Raw genomic sequence first — 19,359 nt, 5'->3', positions numbered from 1 at the left:
TCGGGAATGTGCTATCTTTTGGTAATATTACCGACTTCCGCATTCGACCGGAAGTGGGTGTCAAACCGACTGGAAGTCTATTCTTTTAAACGGAAGTCCATTTGCGACAACAGTTACGTATTTTTGTCCGCAGAATCCCAATCAGTGGTAAAAGCATGCATGTCCCATTTAAAAAAATTTACATCCGGTGAGTTTAACCCATTTCGTGTTTATGCAATTTTTGATTATTACTTCACCAGTTCTGAACCAAGTAATAAAAGAAAAAACTTTAAGCAATGTAGATATATTTTCGGTCGAGTTTTTTTTCAAATATGCTAAAATTATTTTTGCATAGGCTCTAGATAGGAACCCCAAGTTTTGAGGATTGAAATTCAGGGGAGTGTAATTTTTAATATTTGAAAATAAATTTCTTTCTCGCTCGTTGATATACTCGGAGTGGCATTATCGTAGCTTAGTTTTAAGCAGATACGCGAAAAGTGACGTAAGATCTCCCATCCACCTACGAAACGCTGGGCAACCCCTTTTACCCCTGGACGAAGGGGGTCAGACCACAGCTGTGAATCCACGTCGATGACGAACCAATTACCTTCGATAATCTGCTCTCCTGGGTATATACAACCGCAATTGCCAATAGAGTACAAAGCCGCAAAAAGGTCCTCAAGTAGCTAGCCGGCAGCATATGGGGCAAACACAAAGAAACGTTGTTGGCAACATACAACGCAATTTACTGGCGGGTTCAAACTATTCAGCGCCCGTGTAATCGCCGGGGACTAGCAGGACGCAGTGGACGAAGCTAGAGGCATGCCAGAACACGACACTTCGAACCGCAAACGGATGCTGTCTGATGTCGCCATAGCACCACCTTCACGACGGAGCATAACATGATGCTCTTCAAGCAGTTCTTAGTAGGGTGTCATAGACGCTGGCACCCGAATAAACACTTGTTTGCAGCATAGCCCGCGCTTAGACGGACGAAGTCCAGAGGTTCATAAAACAGCCTCTGGACCCGGCAGCATACCAACAGGCCATAAAAGGCATTGACAGGGAGTCGATCTCGATTTACACCGTACACTTCCTGGCTCTCCCGTTGGTTGAGCTCGGCGACAACGACTGATGGGCATGCCCTTCTAGGCAGAGCTAAGTAAGCAGCTACCACCAGGTCTTCGGAAGGGGAGCGGAGCAAAGAGCAAAAGACCAAGGAGTAAAGAGCAAAGGACCAAGGAGCAAAGAGCAAAGGACCGAGAAGCAAAGAGCAAAGGACCAAGGAGCTAAGAAGCAAAGGATTTTAGCTGGAGCAAAGAGCTAAAATAAAAAAATTAATTTGCTCCTTAGCTCCTTAAAGAAAAACTTTCAATATTTTGTTTTTGTTATTTTCTGGCTTGGCAACGCTTTACATATTTTGAAATATTTTTATTGTTGTTTTTCCACAAAAACTTTCAATAATAACGTCCTAAGCTCAATATGAATTAAAAAAAATGTTCAAAGGCCTTATGTGAGCCTTATTTTGCACAGCACATAACCCTCAGAGAGAGAGAATTAATCTTATTCGCAAACAAAATGGCAGCTGTTTTCTCTACAATACAAGTTAAATGGGCGAAGCACACTCGCTATCGAATGCCGTGATCTCAAAATCAAATTTCGATTCGAATTACGTTCGATATCGAATGCCGCGATTCGGGACCAGGTGTAGTATAAAGGTTCTGCCACACAACTGGTATTCCTTACTGGTCTCATGCATTAAATGATAAGATGAAGCGCATTTAAGGTTTGGATTTTTTGGTAGGTTGGTTTACCAATTGTGTTTGTAAAAATCTAAGGCCTTTTGCAAGATTTGACAAGTAACCTTTTCTTCATGATGTCTATGTGCTAAATCTGAAGTTACACTGCAGGATGAACCAATTAGTCCATGAAGTGCTTCAGTTACCACACAGTAACGTCGGCAAAACTCTATGTACATTTATACAATGCTTAAAAGGCTTATCCGACGGTATGTATGTATGTAGGTAGTCGACACTAAATTTAAGATAGAGTAGTGCTTCCCACTTTCCTCCTCTGCAGAAGGATATTTTTTCCATCGCTATCCAATTAAGGTGATTTCAAATGGCTTAGGGTAAAACTATTCTAAGGGAGAGTTCATAAATCACGTACATCTCGAGGAAAAATAACTTTTTTGAGTTGTGATTGAACTATTTTCTTATTTAACCAAGTGAAGGACACAATTAGTTATTAAGTAATATAAGTATTATTCTATTTTACCACAAAATGTGCAATTATATTAGATACGTTAGCTTACTGTGTGTTATTTACTAAATTATATTCATAATAATTAGCTGATATGATGTTTAGTAGAAAAGCTGTAAATAAATATTATCTCCTGGCAGGTCATGTAAAAGAGTGAAGCAAATCTTAAATAAAATAGTAATTACTTTGTACACGTTGACATACTATGTGCTGATGCATCTAAAACTATAGAGCAAAATCTAGCAAACCGAATTCTTAAAGAAAGTCAATTCAATTCATGTTAAAAGGATAACATTTAAGAAATGCACCTGTTTTATCGCACTCGCTTTTTCTTTATTTTCAATCAATTACAACGCTAAGTTTAAGGATTCACAAAAATAGTATTTCAACTCTTCGTTATTAAAATATACATTTGAACTTAGTGGAGTAGCCACCTACAGTGAAAAAAGACTAAATCAAATTATTATTTATCTGTTGATGTTGAAGGTATATTCCTAATAACAAAATATCTTATGTTATTTTGTGGACATTGCATAATAATTTCTTTACAAATTCTTTAATCAAGATGGGGTTTTAAAAACAAAACCACAAGCAAAGCTCAGAGCTCCTTTTAATATTCTACATTATTATTTCTTTTTTTTTTATATACAGCACACACATACATACAGAACGAACATGCATACATGCATTAAAAATACATTTGCTCTTTTTTAAATTAAAGTTAAAATTATAAATAACTTCATTACAGGAATTCATTGTGTTATTAGCTTAAAATTTAGCAACTAAAAAATAAAAAGTCAGCACTTATTTTTTAAGTTTTAATCTTTTTTCATAATGCGTTCTATTTGCGTTGCATTTCACAAATTCATCTCTCAAAAAATACGAAAACAGAAGGGTCCTTTTTTTTGGTTTTTCTTAATTTACTAAAAACTACAGTTGTGCCATTGAGTCTGATCGCATTAATGGTGCTAGTGGACTCGTCGATTTGTTGCCACATTCAATTTCATACTGCACATCCACAGAGGCACCTGGAAAATAACAGATGGTAGTATTATTTACAATATTAAAAAAAAAAATCATATGTATATATATATATATATATTATATATATGAAATTAAGTCCACTTACGCTTTTTTTCACTTGCAGTTCGACTAATATTTATATCGTTATGTTTATCTGGAATGTAGATTGCAACCACAATCGCCAGTATTACCATGAGTGCGCCAATAGCAAATGGTGGACCTGGTATCAATTCTGTGTATTTATTACTTTCCTTTTGTACGGGGCTATCAGGATTTTTTCCCAACAAATCGTCATTCAAATCCACATTGAATAAGTAGAAAATCACACCAAATAAAGCTGGTCCCAAACCATTGCACAGACCGCGCATACCAGTTACCATGCCTTGAACGGCACCTGTAAATTGTCAAAAGATAGAGATAGAATTTTAGTTGTAGTACTGGATGTTAAATATGAAAAAGAAGATAAAAGCAACTGAGGAATGTTGGTGTCTTTTTCCCAAAATAGCTTTTCTCAGTCCTTCGTATAAAGACTACCAAGGCAAAGCTAGGTCACAGTGAAGTCACTCGTCTACTTAGTATGCGGATTTATCGAAAATAATTCTTTACAAACTCGTCGACCAGAGCATTTCGCGAGGTGTGCATTCTAAGTCCTATTCAGCCAGACATATGTACGTGCTAAAATCTCGAAGGTTTTACTATGTTCTCAAAATTTTTATAAATTTCGAATCTTCCGCGAGTTGCATTTAATGTAAGGTCCAAATTAAGTGTTCGGTCCACTTTACATAGAACTCAACTTATTTTCATTCGTTTTAGTCAAAAAAAAAAAACTCTTAGTTCACTTTTCTTTGCGTCGAATACGGACAATTTAATAATACGCTTTCAATTAAAAACAGTTATTTGTATTCAAGTGGTTACTTACCCTGCCTGTCGGGGTGTGAATGAATTGAAACAAAAGCGCTTATCGCTGGATAAGTTATCGATCCAAGTGCGGCCAATATGCCAGCTGCCCACATCATCCTTCAAAAGTGAAATGGCAACAAAAATAAGTCAAGGACGGAGTTACAAAGAAAAATAAATTAGATTTACAACTTACCATGACTTACTGCCTAAACCGTACCACAATAATTGTAACATTTCTAATACTAATCCTAAAATAATAGTATTTTTTGCACCAAATACCCTGAAACATATGAAATTACATTTAATTAAAAAATATAGTGTACTAATATCGAAAAATCAAACTCAAACTTAATTTGTATGCATTCCATTACTCACCGCATCAAATAGCCCAATGTCACTTGAACGGATATGCTAAGCGTACCAACAACTGCTATGAAAACTGCCACTTCCATTGAATTGAAGCCCATTTTCAATTTTAGATATACAAATATACATGAATATTGTCCCGCCTCAGGCAGATATGACAAAAGCACAGCGACACATTGCATTAGTATGGTCTGATCGGAGCCCACCTTGCGCAGCGCCTATACAGACATATGTACATAAGCCATTAAAATTGAAGTGAACATCATTAAATGTACATACATACAAAAGTCCACATACTACCATATGATGGATAGGTGTGTAAAGTTATCTAATTAAGTATTAGTGACTTACAGAGAAGGGATCAGCCTGTTCCCAACTAATGGGCGCACCCCACGAAGAAGGACGTATTTTTTCAGGCAAGCTTTCGGGCACGGCAACTAATATGAAGAAAACGTCAAGAACCGCGATGGCGGTCGCAAGCGCAGCAACTAATGTATCACCATACGTTTCCATTAGCAAAGCACCGAGTGCGGGTGAAATCACCTAAATGGACAAAGAAATGTATTCATTTAATTTTAATTTCAATTAAGTTTGCGACTTGTCGCATTTCTAAGGCGTACTACATTAGCACTATAACTTTACATACTTATAATCATTTTAAATATTCGCACTACATACATACAATCACACAAGAAGTAGTATACATTACCAGACTGGCTGCAAATGTAGCCGAAACTAAGCCATAAGCACGCGACCTCTCCTCGACTGTAGTGACATCAGCCACGTAAGCAAATACCACTGAGAATGTAACTGCTAGTGCACCACTTATGGAGATCATTGCAAAAAACCACCATGAATTGATGGCCATTAGCGGTATAGGTGCACATGTGAAAAATACTGTGATGAGTAGGAAAAATTTTCGTCCCCAAATATCGGAGAGCGCACCGACTAGGGGTGCGCTCAAGAAGGACAGTATGCCTTTAATGCCCATTACAAGTCCGTTCATGAGAAATGTGTGATCGGGAAATGTTTGATTTAGCGTCTGTAAAAAACGGATAAATTGGTATGTTGTGAAATAAAGAAAGCGAAGTGAAGCCAAAACTTGTACTTACCGCTATTACTGGCATTGTTAAGAGACCCCACGCGAAGAATTCTAAAAATATTACAACCAAGGCGTGATATACACTCGGCTCGCCGATGCCGGAACTCTGCAAAACAAAAAGTATACATAAATTTAATAAAATGTATATATAAGTTATTCAGATTGAAATAAAGCTGTAAAAGTTGGAGCTGTAAAAAATTAGTTTTAGAACATTTTTGGATTTTTTAAGGTTTTTTGAGATCTTTCGAGTTTTTTTTCGTACTGTTTCATACATATAAATCTTACCGCTTTGACTTTTCCAAAGTTCTCGAGATTTTATTCAGTTTTTTTTTTTTAGTTTACAAGCCTTTTTGGGATCTTTCGAGATTTTTAAAGTTACTGAATTCCTACTATTGATTTAAATTTTGTTCTTTTTATCATACAAAAGCAAAATTTATCGGCATTTCATGCTCGAAATATTATAAGTTTATACGAATTTCATGAAACTTTATTTACTTTGTATTATAAGATATTTACGCGGTATGGAACAAAAGAAGCGTCATTTTTCAAAAAAAATTATCCGGTTATCAATTCGTTGGAATTTTTCGATGCATGTTACCGCATAACTTTGGACCACGTTAACCGAAGGCTGATACCTTCCAGGTGGTCCCGTACAAATTTGGCTTAGATCTGATCAGTGGATCATAAAGAAATGAACGGTACTCTTAAATTTTTATAGGTTATTAAAGCTGGGTTTTTTTTTGCTTAAAAATGACTTGTTTTTTTTTTGTTTCTTCTGTAAAACTCAAAAATTCTGATTGCATTAATAATAACAACAATATTTTGTCGCTTAAACTTTGCTTATTTTTGACCGAGCTTTTCCTCCAATTTGTGGTGTACGTCTTGATGTTTTTACAGAAATGGAGGGAGTTTTGGGCCTCCTCCGAATGGCAAATGGATTTTATGCGAAACTTTTTCATGACAGAAATACACTAGGAGACTGGACATTGCCTGCCAAGGGGCGGCCTCTGTTAGAAAAAACTTTTCCTAATTTAGATGTTGCTGGGACCAACATCGAACCCAGGTCCTACGAAGTGGTAATACGCACCTCTTACCATTCGGCCACAGTGGCAATGGTATTTTGTCTGGGTATGCAGTTAAATTTGCACGACCATACTCTATCCCGACTCGTGCGGCCTGTTCGAGCACGCTGGGCCACGTGGGCCCGTGGTAGCTTTAGAAGGGCCATTCCGACTTATTTGGTTTAAGGGCTCACTGAAGTCAGCAGCGTCTTTTCAGCAGTACCATCTTTAAAAGGCCTCAGCAATGAGCTGCGCGCTTGGCTTGGAATCCGCCACTGTCCAATGAATCGATTTCGAGAGCGTCGGATCACCGCAGTACAGAAAATACGATGGGCGAGGCCTAGGTGCAATTGCCAAAACCCACATAAGGGATAAATTAAATAACAATTGTCTGTCCGCTTCCAGGGAGGAGAAGGTCGATGAGACGTTTCCATGAGCGGCTGAGAGTAGCGTATTAGCGCTTCTTGGTGACTTTAACGCTAGGTTGGGCACAGAAGACATATTTGGTCCAACAGCTGGAAAACTCAGACTTCATGACAACACCTCCGACCACCGAGTAAGGCTGATCGACTTCGCCGCGGCACGCGACACGGTAGTTAGTTGTACTAGGCACCAGCATCGAAACAGCCATAAAGGCAATTGAGCGTACCCTGATCAAAGAAACAATAACTAAATTTCGATAGACCGAAGAGTTCTTGACATGCGTTCTATCCTTGTTAAAGACGTGTTTAGAGATGCTTGCAGGCAGGAATGTGGCTTGAAAATTCTATCAAAAAATTGTTAGCAAATAAATGATTTCAAGAGAGGGGATTGTTTCTTCAAAGACGAAGATAGAAATCTGGCAAATAGACATGAGATATGGAGATGCAATTTATCAATGCACTGAATGGCGACACAGGTGGCGGGCGCGTTATTAAATTATAAAAGTTCTGCAAATTTTCACCAAAATTTCAAACTTTTTATTTAGAATCTTTATAAAAAACCTTGATATGCAGTTTTCTAGCGCATTTAATTAATAATGAAGTGCAAGGTTCAAGTTGCTAAAAATGCCGTTGATTTTAGAGAATTTTTCTGGTTGAAGGTGCTTGACGTTTTTTCCAGACAAAGTATGTTCGACAATTTTCTTTTATATGGGGGACACTGCCAGCAAAAAAATTGCCAAAAATCAACGGGATTTTGTAGCATGTTGAAACCTGTACTTCATTATACTCGAATTAAATGGGCTACAAAACTGCATACCAAAATTTTCTCACAGATTCTGATTAAAAAGTTTCAAACTTTGGTGAAAATTTGCAGAATTTTTATAATTTTTTTACAAAGTTTGAAATCAGAAATTACATGTTACATCAATGTTTACTGTATAATCAGCTAGACTTTAAAAAAAAAAATAACAATAAATATGTAATAAACAAAGGAAAAATAGCCAAAACTGGTCAAATCATCGCACTCTTATAATTTTGTGGACCACTATATATATTATTATTTTATATATTTTTTCCAGAAAACAAAATTTCCTTTCACTTTTTTGGTATATTTTTCTAAGCAACCCTACTAGTCCAGAATGGATTCAAAAAGCACGTTCAATAACGAGTAAAACAAATTATTTTCCACTTAAGCAACAATTATTCTCAAACCTAAAAGTTTATTCAAAATATCCATTAACTACGCTTCACGCCTACCTTGAAATGCAAGCAAAGCCAGCGTGTCCAATTTAACAAACGCCATTCCGTATTCACAGTAAGCACCGACGGTAGCGGCATGTCATTACCACTCGTACCCATTGCATATGCCGAACATGTCGCATCATCACTTTCGGCACCTTTTATTGGCCTTTTGTGACTTAATTTAGTAACCTGATTGAGGATGGCACGTTTAGCCAGCACCTGCTGCTGCACATCTGGAATAGTTGTGCTTATATTGTCTGCGTCTAAGTCATTTATAGTGGTCGTAGTTGCAGTGGCGATGGAAAACGAAATATTATCCTCAGATATGGAAGTTGCATTGTTTGGATCTATAAAAAGCTGTTGTTGTTGCGTTTGTGCAGAAGCAGCCGATATGGCGATCAATTTTAATTGCGCTTGTGCAACGGGCAAGGTGGTGCTGTTCATAGCTTTCATTTTGGATAGATTAGCAAACGGATATGAAAAATCTGTCATTACATTGGCCACATCAGCCGTTGTTGGCGTCGACGATGTGGTGTGCGATGCAGTAGACCCTTTCGAACCACTATTGTCTGTGTCTTCCCTAGCAAAAGCAGGCGGTGTGCTATTAGTAAGCTGCCATTGATGGCACTGTTGTTGGTGTTGCTGCTGCTGCTGCTGCTGCTGCTGCTGTTGATGATGTTCCACATCAACCGCCGTCTGCTCTGCAGTGTTGGTAGTGTTAGTTAGAAGGCTAGCTGTATTAACAGTTGCAATTGCAGTAAATTCATTCTTATTGTGATCGTTTGCCAAATTTGCATTATCATCTCTAGGTAGATTTCCAATGCTGTAGGTGCTGCTATAGCTGAGGCTGTCACTGCTGTTGCTGCTGCTACTGCTGCTGCTTCTGCTAATCATACTCCTCCTCTTGCTTTTGCCTAAAGTACTGCCGGGCATGGCTACGATCATCAGCGGCGAAGGGGCGGTGGCCACATCATCGACCAGCATATCGGTAATGGTAGCCTCATCCTCACTCTCATCGATTTCAAAGCTGGTCGTATCGGCCTCTGTGATCTCACAGCTCGACGAGACTGGATCTTCGGTGTGTGTGGAAGTTTCGGCGGCATCATGAGACGCTGTAGCATCAATGCTCATGACGGGGCAAAGTTTTGCAACTTAAATTTTAGGCAAATGTTAAACATTTGCAAATAAAGCGAGATTTCGTGGTAGTCTACAATGTTGCGATATTTTTGACTTGAGTTTTATGTCGATTAGTAGATAATGATAATAAGTGTTGTTTTTTTTTGTGATGATAAAGTTGTTGTACTTGTTGTATGTTGTTTAATTTCTTTGCCGATCCCTTGGTGGCATGAGAGCTCACACAATCTTAATTGCACACAATATCGCTNGATTTCGTGGTAGTCTACAATGTTGCGATATTTTTGACTTTAGTTTTATGTCGATTAGTAGTAGTAGTTTTTTTGTGATGATAAAGTTGTTGTACTTGTTGTATGTTGTTTAATTTCTTTGCCGATCCCTTGGTGGCATGAGAGCTCACACAATCTTAATTGCACACAATATCGCTACGCGTATCACACTCTTTCGAAATCCGAACTGATCGCACGATCACTCTTCATTCGCCAATCAGCTATGTACATATGTATGCGAAGAATTTAGCTTATTTATTTGCAAGTTTTTTAATCACAGCATAATTTATATACATATACACATGTTAAAACAATTTTATTACTCTAATTATAATTTTGTTTTTTTTAGTGTTTGCTATTTCTTTGTCGCTAAACATTGTCCATAAATTNGCGCGTATCACACTCTTTCGATATCCGAACTGATCGCACGATCACTCTTCACTCGCCAATCAGCTATGTACATATGTATGCGAAGAATTTAGCTTATTTATTTGCAAGTTTTTTAATCACAGCATAATTTATATATACACATGTTAAAACAATTTTATTATTCTAATTATAATTTTGTTTTTTTTTAGTGTTTGCTATTTCTTTGTCGCTAAACATTGTCCATAAATTACATACAAATCAGCACTCATTCAGATATGAATCGATGATTCTTATCATTCCATATTTGAATGCATCGCGCCCCACACATTGATAGCAAACAAAGAGGTGCTNCGCTAAACATTGTCCATAAATTACACAAAAATCAGCACTCATTCAGATATGAATCGATGATTCTTATCATTCCATATTTGAATGCATCGCGCCCCACACATTGATAGCAAACAAAGAGGTGCTCTTTTCCTTAAGAGCTGAAGTCAATAAAAATGTATTCGAAACGTGTTCTCACTAAAATTGTACGTATCTTCAACAGCCACTGTCTATCTGCTTAACAAAAGCTTTAGACTGTCTCATCGCAGCCACGTTTCCGCTTAGCTGTGCGCTCTGCTATAATTCTTTATCGGATGAGTTTAGTTTTTGACTTGTTTANATTTTCTTTAAGAGCTGAAGTTAAGAAAAATGTGTTCGAAACGTGTTCTCACTAATTGTACGTATCTTCAACAGCCACTGTCTATCTGCTTAATAAAAGCTTTAGACTGTCTCATCGCAGCCACGTTTCCGCTTAGCTGTGCGCGCTCTGCTATAATTCTTTATCGGATGAGTTTAGTTTTTGACTTGTTTACAACCGAATTTACTTTATCTCTTATGTTTACACACTGACTGTCATCACTCTATGTATTTCTTAACATTTTTGTTTATCCTCATCATTCTAACCTAACGAAATTAGTCACAGTGAATTTTAAATTGCATTTCAACATACAAATGCTGCTAATATTTTAAGAATTCTTCTTAGTTTGTTTTCATTAAATTTCACGTTTTTCTTTGTCTAATAACACAGCAATTTTTTTTGCACTTTTAAATTTTCTGTTGTTTTGTTTATTTGCTTGTCTGTNTTGCATTTCAACATACAAATGCTGCTGATATTTTAAGAATTCTTCTTAGTTTGTTTTCATTAAATTTCACGTTTTTCTTCGTCTAATAACACAGCAATTTTTTTGCACTTTTAAATTTTCTGTTGTTTTGTTTATTTGCTTGTCTGTTTAATTTAGTTTTGACTTTAACGAGGAAAGAAAAACAAAAACACACGAAAAAAAAACATTTTAAAAGGCAAACCGAAAATAAAAAGTTTATGTTTCCCAGTGTTGTATTAGAACAGTGAGGAACATTTAGGTACATTTACCAAACTGGCGGCACAATAAGGAGCAGATTTACGANCGTTTTGACTTTAACGAGGAAAGAAAAATAAAAACACACGAAAAAAAAAACATTTTGAAAGGCAAACCGAAAATAAAAAGTTTATGTTTCCCAGAGTTGTATTAGAACAGTGAGGAAAATTTAGGTACATTTACCAAACTGGCGGCACAATAAGGAGCAGATTTACGATTTGCCAAAAGTATAAGCTGCATAGGGGCCAAAGTGGTCGGGGGTTGCATTTTTGTCAATCGCGGTTAATGTCCTCTCCAAAAAGGGCAATTGTAGTTGCCACGCCCACTCCCCGGTTGGAAACGACCATTTTGACTTGGATGAATTTTGGTTAGAAGTTTCCTCTAATCTTTCAAGTCCTGCCAAAAGAATTTTTTTTTCGAAAGATAAGGATTTTGCAAGTTTAATTTTTGAGCATCTCAAAAACTATTATAGTTTCAAAAACTGTTCTGGTCTATTTTCAAAGGTGTTTAAAAAATTCCGAAAAATAAAAGAAATATAGAATTTCGAAATTTAAAAAAAACAACATCATAAAAAATAAAAATAAAAAATTAAAATTTTTGGCTAATTTTTTTGTACAATACACTGACCTTAAAAGTTCTTAACATTTTCAAGATATGAATTTTTGAACTTTGGAACATTTTTTTTCCAAACTCTAAATAAAGCTATGTAAAAAACTTTTATTTAATTTAAATTTACTTTTAATCTATTATAAAAATTCAGAATAAAAAGGTGAATTTTTGATCGACAATTTGTTGAATTTTCCTAAATTTTGTATAAAGTTTGAAACTGTGATTTACACGGTTTTGGTTAAAGCTTAGACGATATTTTTATATAAAAATAACAAAAAAAATCTAGCTCGAAAAAATTACGTATATTTGAAGAAAATCGACACGTGGTCATTTGTTTGAGTCAATTCAAGTTGAATTTGCTTGTTTAAACATGTGGCAACCCTACTACATATAGTTTTGAATAAAGCCTTTCAAACGTATTTAGATTGATACCAATCTCCTTCAAACACCTCAAAAATAGCTTATATGTATATTCAAACTAAATATTGATAAAAATGTGGCAACCCCACTAAAAAAATTTAACCTTAATGCAAATCCGGGGGCCGTATCCTTTCACTTTGCATCTCATTTTTAGTTCAACTAACTGTGAAGATATTATAATTTTTAAAATGGTGGCAGCCCTATTAAAAAGATAATACATCATTGGACATCTAGCAGAGGCCAAGCACCTTCATTTGACACCTCATTTTCTGTAATCCAACAATATATTATTATATTTTTTATTATTAGTTCGCGTCATAACTCGTCAGCTTGCTAGTTCTACTCCACGGAACACAAAAATATTGTTCAGTATTTTTTTTTTTTAAATACGCACTACAAACACATTAAATAACAACGAAAAAACACACACACGATATGCACATTAACTAATTCTTATTAGAAATACCTTGACCTTTTTTTCCATATCTAATTTTGTTTATTTATATTAACTCAACCTTTCACAAGCTCATCACAATTGACTAATAATTTTGCACCAATTCTGACAAAATAACAGCTAATCATACACATGACTTTGAAAGCGCACTGAAAGCACAGGGTTGAAACTTCAAAGCTGTTATTTGGGAATTTTCTCAGTTGACATATGTACTTTTATAAAAGTAACTGATAACAAGAATATATAATACGCGACGGGATTTTTTGTTCAGGATAAAAGGTCTGTACCGTTCGCCCGATTTTCAAAAATGAAAAACTGTTGTTAGTTTTTTGAAAAGAGTTGCCACCTTCTAAAAAATTTAATTCATATTATTTAATAATCAAGGCCATCAAATCCGCACCGTTCGTTCGATTTTCCAAAGAGAGACGCCAAACTAAAAGCCTTAGACAGAAGATGTGAAATTAGGTTTTACTTTTTTGAAAAGAGTTGCCACCTTTTAAAAAATTATATTCAAAATATTTAAAATAATAAATAATTATTACAAAATGGGTATCAAGATGGGTGAAATACTTTGTTACTTAGCTAAACTATAGGAGGGTTGCCACATGCTCAAAAAATCATATTAGGTAAGAGAAATATGTATCACCATCAGATGAAAGAGATTTAAGAAGATTTTGTTTTGAGAATACATTTGAAAAAGAATTTCAAAAATTAGAGGTCAAATCAGAGGCCTTAGCCTGTAGATCTATGATAAAGTTTTATTTTTTAACTAAGAACTTTTCTCCCCAGTATAGGGTGATTTGAAATTCGATGGAAATAAAAATGTGCACTATGTATGCGAGACTGCTCTTCACTCAGAAACGACTGCACTGTTTTGATGAAATATGGCACTCGGATCTCTTATATGTAACTCTGACTAAAATTTGGAATATTTTTCAAGTTTTTGAAATTAAATTTTGGGCGTATTAACGCTATGCGGCAAAGTTTATTCACGGCTTTAAAGTATGGACCGAGTAAAGAAAGCTGCTACGATACTTTTGTTCATAGTGAATGCTTGACCAAATTTTCTTGATTTTTTTGGATATCCGAAAATACGAATATTAACCGGTTCTTTGTAAATCCGGATATCCGTAAAATTGCACAAACGAATATTAACTAGATATCCATACTATCCGGATTTTCTCCGGGTCAGCGAATAATCCCCCTGGATATTCGGATATTCGAATATGCGGATAGTCCCAGCCCTAGTATGTATGTACATACATACAGTATCGGTCATATCTATAGCACGCCATTTCCAAGTGATATTGTGTGCCACTTATGTTTATTTATTTATTTTTAAGAATTTTCAATTAAAATTTAGTTCATTATCAGACAAACCCCATATGTAGCCAAGTTCGACAATTTGTAGAAAACTACAAAAAAGTGTAACAAATTTTCACCTAAATTTGAAACTTTTTCCCCGGAAGTGTTAGAATTTTTTTGAGTACACAGTTTTTTAGCCCCTGCAATTTTAGTCTGATAATGTGTAAATTTCAAGTGGCTACGAGTTACCGTTAATTTTTTAGAATTTTTTTTGTCGCATTGGCTTCCATATAATGAATAAACTCAATTTATTTGTATATGGGAGAAAACCGAAAACACCGAAACGAGAAAACACCTTTGGCGAAAAAAATTCTAAAAAACCAACGGTAACTTTGCACTTGAAACTTGCACATTATTAGACTAAAATTGATTGGGCTATAAAACTGTGTATTCAGAAAAATTCAAACACTTCCGAGAAAAAAGTTTGAAATTTAGGTGAAAATTTTTTGCACTTTTTTGTAGTTTTCNACTTAAATCTTAATATTTTTCCGAAATATTTTGGTGGACGTCTTAAAATATAGTAGATTTTATAATTCCAATGGAAAAATAGTACCGATTTTTTTTGTATGGGGAGTGATGCAGTCTAATGTACATACATATGTATGTAAATCAAATGTGCCCATAACTTGTATATTGATTGACTGTGTATAAATAAATTACGCATACGCCATGTTGCACAGCGGCTGTGCTGGACAGCAAAGACATTATAAATATATACATATGTAAAATATTAATTGATCGAACAGAGAGGCGTTATTAGCTCACATTTTTACAAACAATGCTGTTACTTTGTGTGCACTTGATTTTTCTTTTCACTATAATGAAGCTTATAAGCACAATAGAATACATACATATTTACATAGTGCGCGCATATGTACATACAAATGTAAGTTCTTAAGCATTTGTGTGTTTCTTTGTATAGAATTAGGTACATATTCTTATGTACATATATACATAAATATTTTTGTATGTACATATGTATTTGCTACTCATTTTCCAGTGCCATGACAGCTGATTTTTTGCAACTCTCTAACGAGCTTGTTGCAAGCAAATTTATTTTGTTTGTGTATTGAGAAATTCCTTTGTTTGGCCATTCTCGGATTACAGAAAATATGTGACAAAACTCTGCTGGCATAAAAAAAGCACAAAGCAAAAAAAAAAAGAAAACACTCAAGCAAAGTTAGGACAGCCAAATAGAAGAAAAGAAAGAACAAATTGTCCGATTGTTGCCTTATTATACTACATACATACATATTATGTGTATCAAACACATGTATTCTCTGGTATGTATGTATGTACGCTATGGAATTTTACTTCGCCAATCAAGCATAAAAAATAAAAGCGTTGTAAGATATACAAACAAGCAAGGTTTTATTCGAGTTTTTATTGCTGAATTACTTTGCTGTTGTGGGGGGTCTTTTGATAGGGCTTTTAGAAAATCGATTATTTGATTAAAGGCATTAAATAACACTTTTATTTTAGTATTTCACATTTGCCAACTAAGTAATGCATGCTCGTTGAACGGGCAACACACTAAAAATAATTCATTCAAAGTTTTCGCATTATGTATTGATTGATGACACGTTTCGAACACTCAAATTTTGTATTATTTCTTGCTGTACCACATTTGTTGTTATTATTAGTGTTGCAGTGACATTGAGGCAACTCGAAGTTCAACAATTTTCCATTTTGAACTACTTAGTAACTACAAGTATTTTGGTAGAACTTTATTAAAATATTATTGACATTGCACAATTTTGTTTTAAATTTTTTAGTCGTTTTTTTTTCTCCTTTAATATTTGTAGAATTTAGGAGTAGAATTAACTAAAATAAAAATGTATATAAAAGGAAGCTGAATTTTCACGACCGTTCGCGTATGCACACGTTTCATTTTGCACACATACGAGTACGAGTAAGGAAAGTATGAACGTATGAACGGCGAAACTTTTGCTTTCCACGGCGAAGCTTTCCGATTATTTATATATCTATAATTGGCGAAAAAGTTGCTGCATTGGCCCAGTGCCAAATTTGCGCATAAATGTAATGAAAACTACAAGATATTAATGCGATGTACAGAAAATGGTATAAGATGAATAGGAAATAGTTTTTGATTTTTGGGTGTGGGTAAGAAATGGAAAAAAACAAAATATACATATACTATATTGAATGAATTGACCAAAGAAAACGAACTGATATGAATTCAAGCGAATTAAAACGAAATGAGGATAAAATGAAAAAAAAATTACTTAAATAAAATGAAACGAAAAGAGATGAAATGGCATGGAATTAAATGAAACCGGATACAATGTAACGAAGTGAAATGAAACGAACTGGAAACTAAACGAAATGGATGGCAACGAAACGAGGAACAGATTGAACCGAAACCATGTGGAAACAAAATGAATTGAAATAAAATAAAATTAAATGATACAAAATGAAATGTAACGAAACGAAATGAAACGAAGCGAAATGAAACGAAAAAAAATTTAAAGGAAGGAACTGGAATGAAACGAAATGGATCTAAATGGAAACGAATTGAATGTAAATAAAATAAAATAAAATTACATGAAGAAAATGAAAAGCAATTAATTGAAACGAACGAGTGAATGAAATAAGAGCAAGATAAATATGAAATAACATAAACAGGGCTTCAACGAAACAAATTAAATGAAACTGAAAGAATTAAATTAAATATAAATGCTAAATGAAATGAAACGAAATAAAATTTACAAGAATTAAAATACATAAATGAAATGAGATGAATTGAAATAAAATTACAAGACATCAAATTAAATCAAAATTAAAATAATAAAATTAAATTAAATTAAATTATATAAACTAATGGAAAAATAAAAAATAAAATAAAATAAAATAAGTGAAATAAGATGAAATGAAGCTAGTTAAATAAAATCAAAATAAATTTAATAGAAAAAAGAAGGGAAATGCAATGAATGAAATAAAATTTAGATGAAATTAAATGAAGCAAAGCGAAATAGAATAAAATGAAACTACATGAAACGAAACAAAAATTGATTGTAGTAAAGGGAAATCAAATTAAATTAATCTAAAAAAGGTAAGGCGTCCGCTCTTCAACATACTATGGAGAACCTCTAATTGTAGTTAATATTGCCATGAAAAAGCTTATCATTAAAAACCAACTGCCCTTTGGAGAGGGCGTAAAACGGTATGTTCCTCCACTTACGTTGACAATCTAAAGACGCACTCCACATTTTGAAACAGAAACTCGGCGTGAAACATTTAAAAGAAATGTATCGGCTTGCTCCGATATCGATGAAACTTCGTTCCTTCGAAATATTTGGACCATTTGTATTTTATTATGCAAATATGTATTTCTGCAAAAAAAAAAATCCGAAAGGTGGCACTGAAGTTGAAAAGTCGGCAAAAGCCATGTTTTTAGCCCTATTAGGATCATTTGCCGAAAATTTGGTAGTATTTAAAGAACTAAGGAGCATCACTTTTAATAAAAACAGTTAATATGTAGTAATCAAGATTTACTTTTTGATACAGAAATGCCCTTAGAGCTTTTTATATAATTTCTGCATCAAAAAGTAAGTTTTTAAAGTGTCGCTTACATTTTATTTACGCGGCTAGCGGTCGAAATGGTACACAAAACACATTCGTTTTGAACAATAATATCCAATTGAAAAACATTGCTAACGGAATTAGAAACTAAAATAAATTTTATACCAGCGCTATTTAAAGTTAAATGCTCTCGTTTGCATAAATTTTCCGACAAGGCTAGAAAAGCTTCCAATACGCTCCGTTGTATACAAAAATATATAATTGTATGATTGCGTGCCTAACACCATTATCATTTCATTTTACTTTCATCCTCATAAGCGACAGAAAAAAACAGTAACACAACTACATAAAATACTTCCTTCGTGAAATTTTCCCAAAAGTCAGTACATTCCCAAGCATATTGTATACTACTTAGTAAGTATATTGACAGCAAGTAAAAGCTCTACTGCCTACCCAGCCAGCAAAGAATCGTAAATTTTGCCGACAGTGCAGTCTAATATAATTTTCTGTATCCGGAAACGAATAGAAAACGACTACAATTTTCATTTATTTACGTATCTAATAACGTCCACAAAACAACGGTGTTTTCGTAACCGGAAACGACTAGAAAACAACTATAGTTATCATTGATTTTCGTATCCGGAAAACGTTCGAAACGAGCTAAACATTTGAAAGCATGCATGCGTAGTCAGCCACTGCCGACTGCCGACGTGCAGAGGAGAGTGCCGCTATTTGTTAGCTTCCAGAAGGTGATGGGTTCGCGGCGCTTCCTATTTTGATATTTTTTTTTTGGACCATGAAAAAGTATCTGTGAAGTTCAAAAGAAAAGCGTTTGGAACGAAAAATCCCATCACACAAATTTCAGAAAAAACAGCCGAAAAAGTAAACCTTTCACAAACAATTTTCCGTACTTGTCTGTATATACGTTTTTGCCGCACACTTTAGTGGGAAAATGGATCGTCAAAGTATCCGAAAATTGAATCGGTAAACGGACAAAAATCCGCACTTCATCCACTTTTTTGTTTCTTTTTTGGATCGATTTTCGGATTTTTTGCTGGCTGGGTAACTACATATTATTACGTGTATTTATGTGGAAAATTCTCTAATGGCTGAGAGAGCGAGAGAGAGAGAGAGAGAGAGAGAGAGAGAGAGAGAGAGAGAGAGNAAAAAAATCCGAAAGGTGGCACTGAAGTTGAAAAGTCGGCAAAAGCCATGTTTTTAGCCCTATTAGGATCATTTGCCGAAAATTTGGTAGTATTTAAAGAACTAAGGAGCATCACTTTTAATAAAAACAGTTAATATGTAGTAATCAAGATTTACTTTTTGATACAGAAATGCCCTTAGAGCTTTTTATATAATTTCTGCATCAAAAAGTAAGTTTTTAAAGTGTCGCTTACATTTTATTTACGCGGCTAGCGGTCGAAATGGTACACAAA

The 19,359-nt window shown here is 34.7% G+C and overlaps 1 protein-coding gene across 2 annotated transcripts in view; it reads right to left on the bottom strand.

Moving 5' to 3' along the window:
- Positions 1 to 2,515: 2,515 nt before the first annotated feature.
- The window catches only part of LOC108364225 (hippocampus abundant transcript 1 protein), a 33,961-nt gene continuing 17,117 nt past the window's right edge, over positions 2,516 to 19,359 (bottom strand). The window contains exons 1-9 of one of the 2 annotated variants that reach the window (XM_017617813.1): positions 8,373 to 9,731; positions 5,643 to 5,738; positions 5,240 to 5,572; positions 4,882 to 5,073; positions 4,540 to 4,748; positions 4,358 to 4,444; positions 4,184 to 4,281; positions 3,371 to 3,658; positions 2,516 to 3,269 (exon numbers count right to left, since the gene is read on the bottom strand). In XM_017617813.1, the coding sequence (XP_017473302.1) occupies positions 3,172 to 3,269; positions 3,371 to 3,658; positions 4,184 to 4,281; positions 4,358 to 4,444; positions 4,540 to 4,748; positions 4,882 to 5,073; positions 5,240 to 5,572; positions 5,643 to 5,738; positions 8,373 to 9,488 (2,517 nt within the window). In that variant the 5' untranslated portion in view covers positions 9,489 to 9,731 and the 3' untranslated portion in view covers positions 2,516 to 3,171. Of the gene's footprint in view, positions 3,270 to 3,370; positions 3,659 to 4,183; positions 4,282 to 4,357; positions 4,445 to 4,539; positions 4,749 to 4,881; positions 5,074 to 5,239; positions 5,573 to 5,642; positions 5,739 to 8,372; positions 9,732 to 19,359 lie in introns of those variants that run through there. The other variant, XM_017617814.1, reaches the window with a different exon arrangement.

This window comes from Rhagoletis zephyria, unplaced genomic scaffold (genome assembly GCF_001687245.7).
Source record: "Rhagoletis zephyria isolate East Lansing unplaced genomic scaffold, Rhagoletis_zephyria_1.1 Rzeph_scaffold_01498, whole genome shotgun sequence".
Classification (NCBI taxonomy): domain Eukaryota; kingdom Metazoa; phylum Arthropoda; class Insecta; order Diptera; family Tephritidae; genus Rhagoletis; species Rhagoletis zephyria.
The sequence above is the reverse complement of the archived record's forward strand: the minus strand, read 5'-3'. Positions and strand labels throughout refer to the sequence as shown.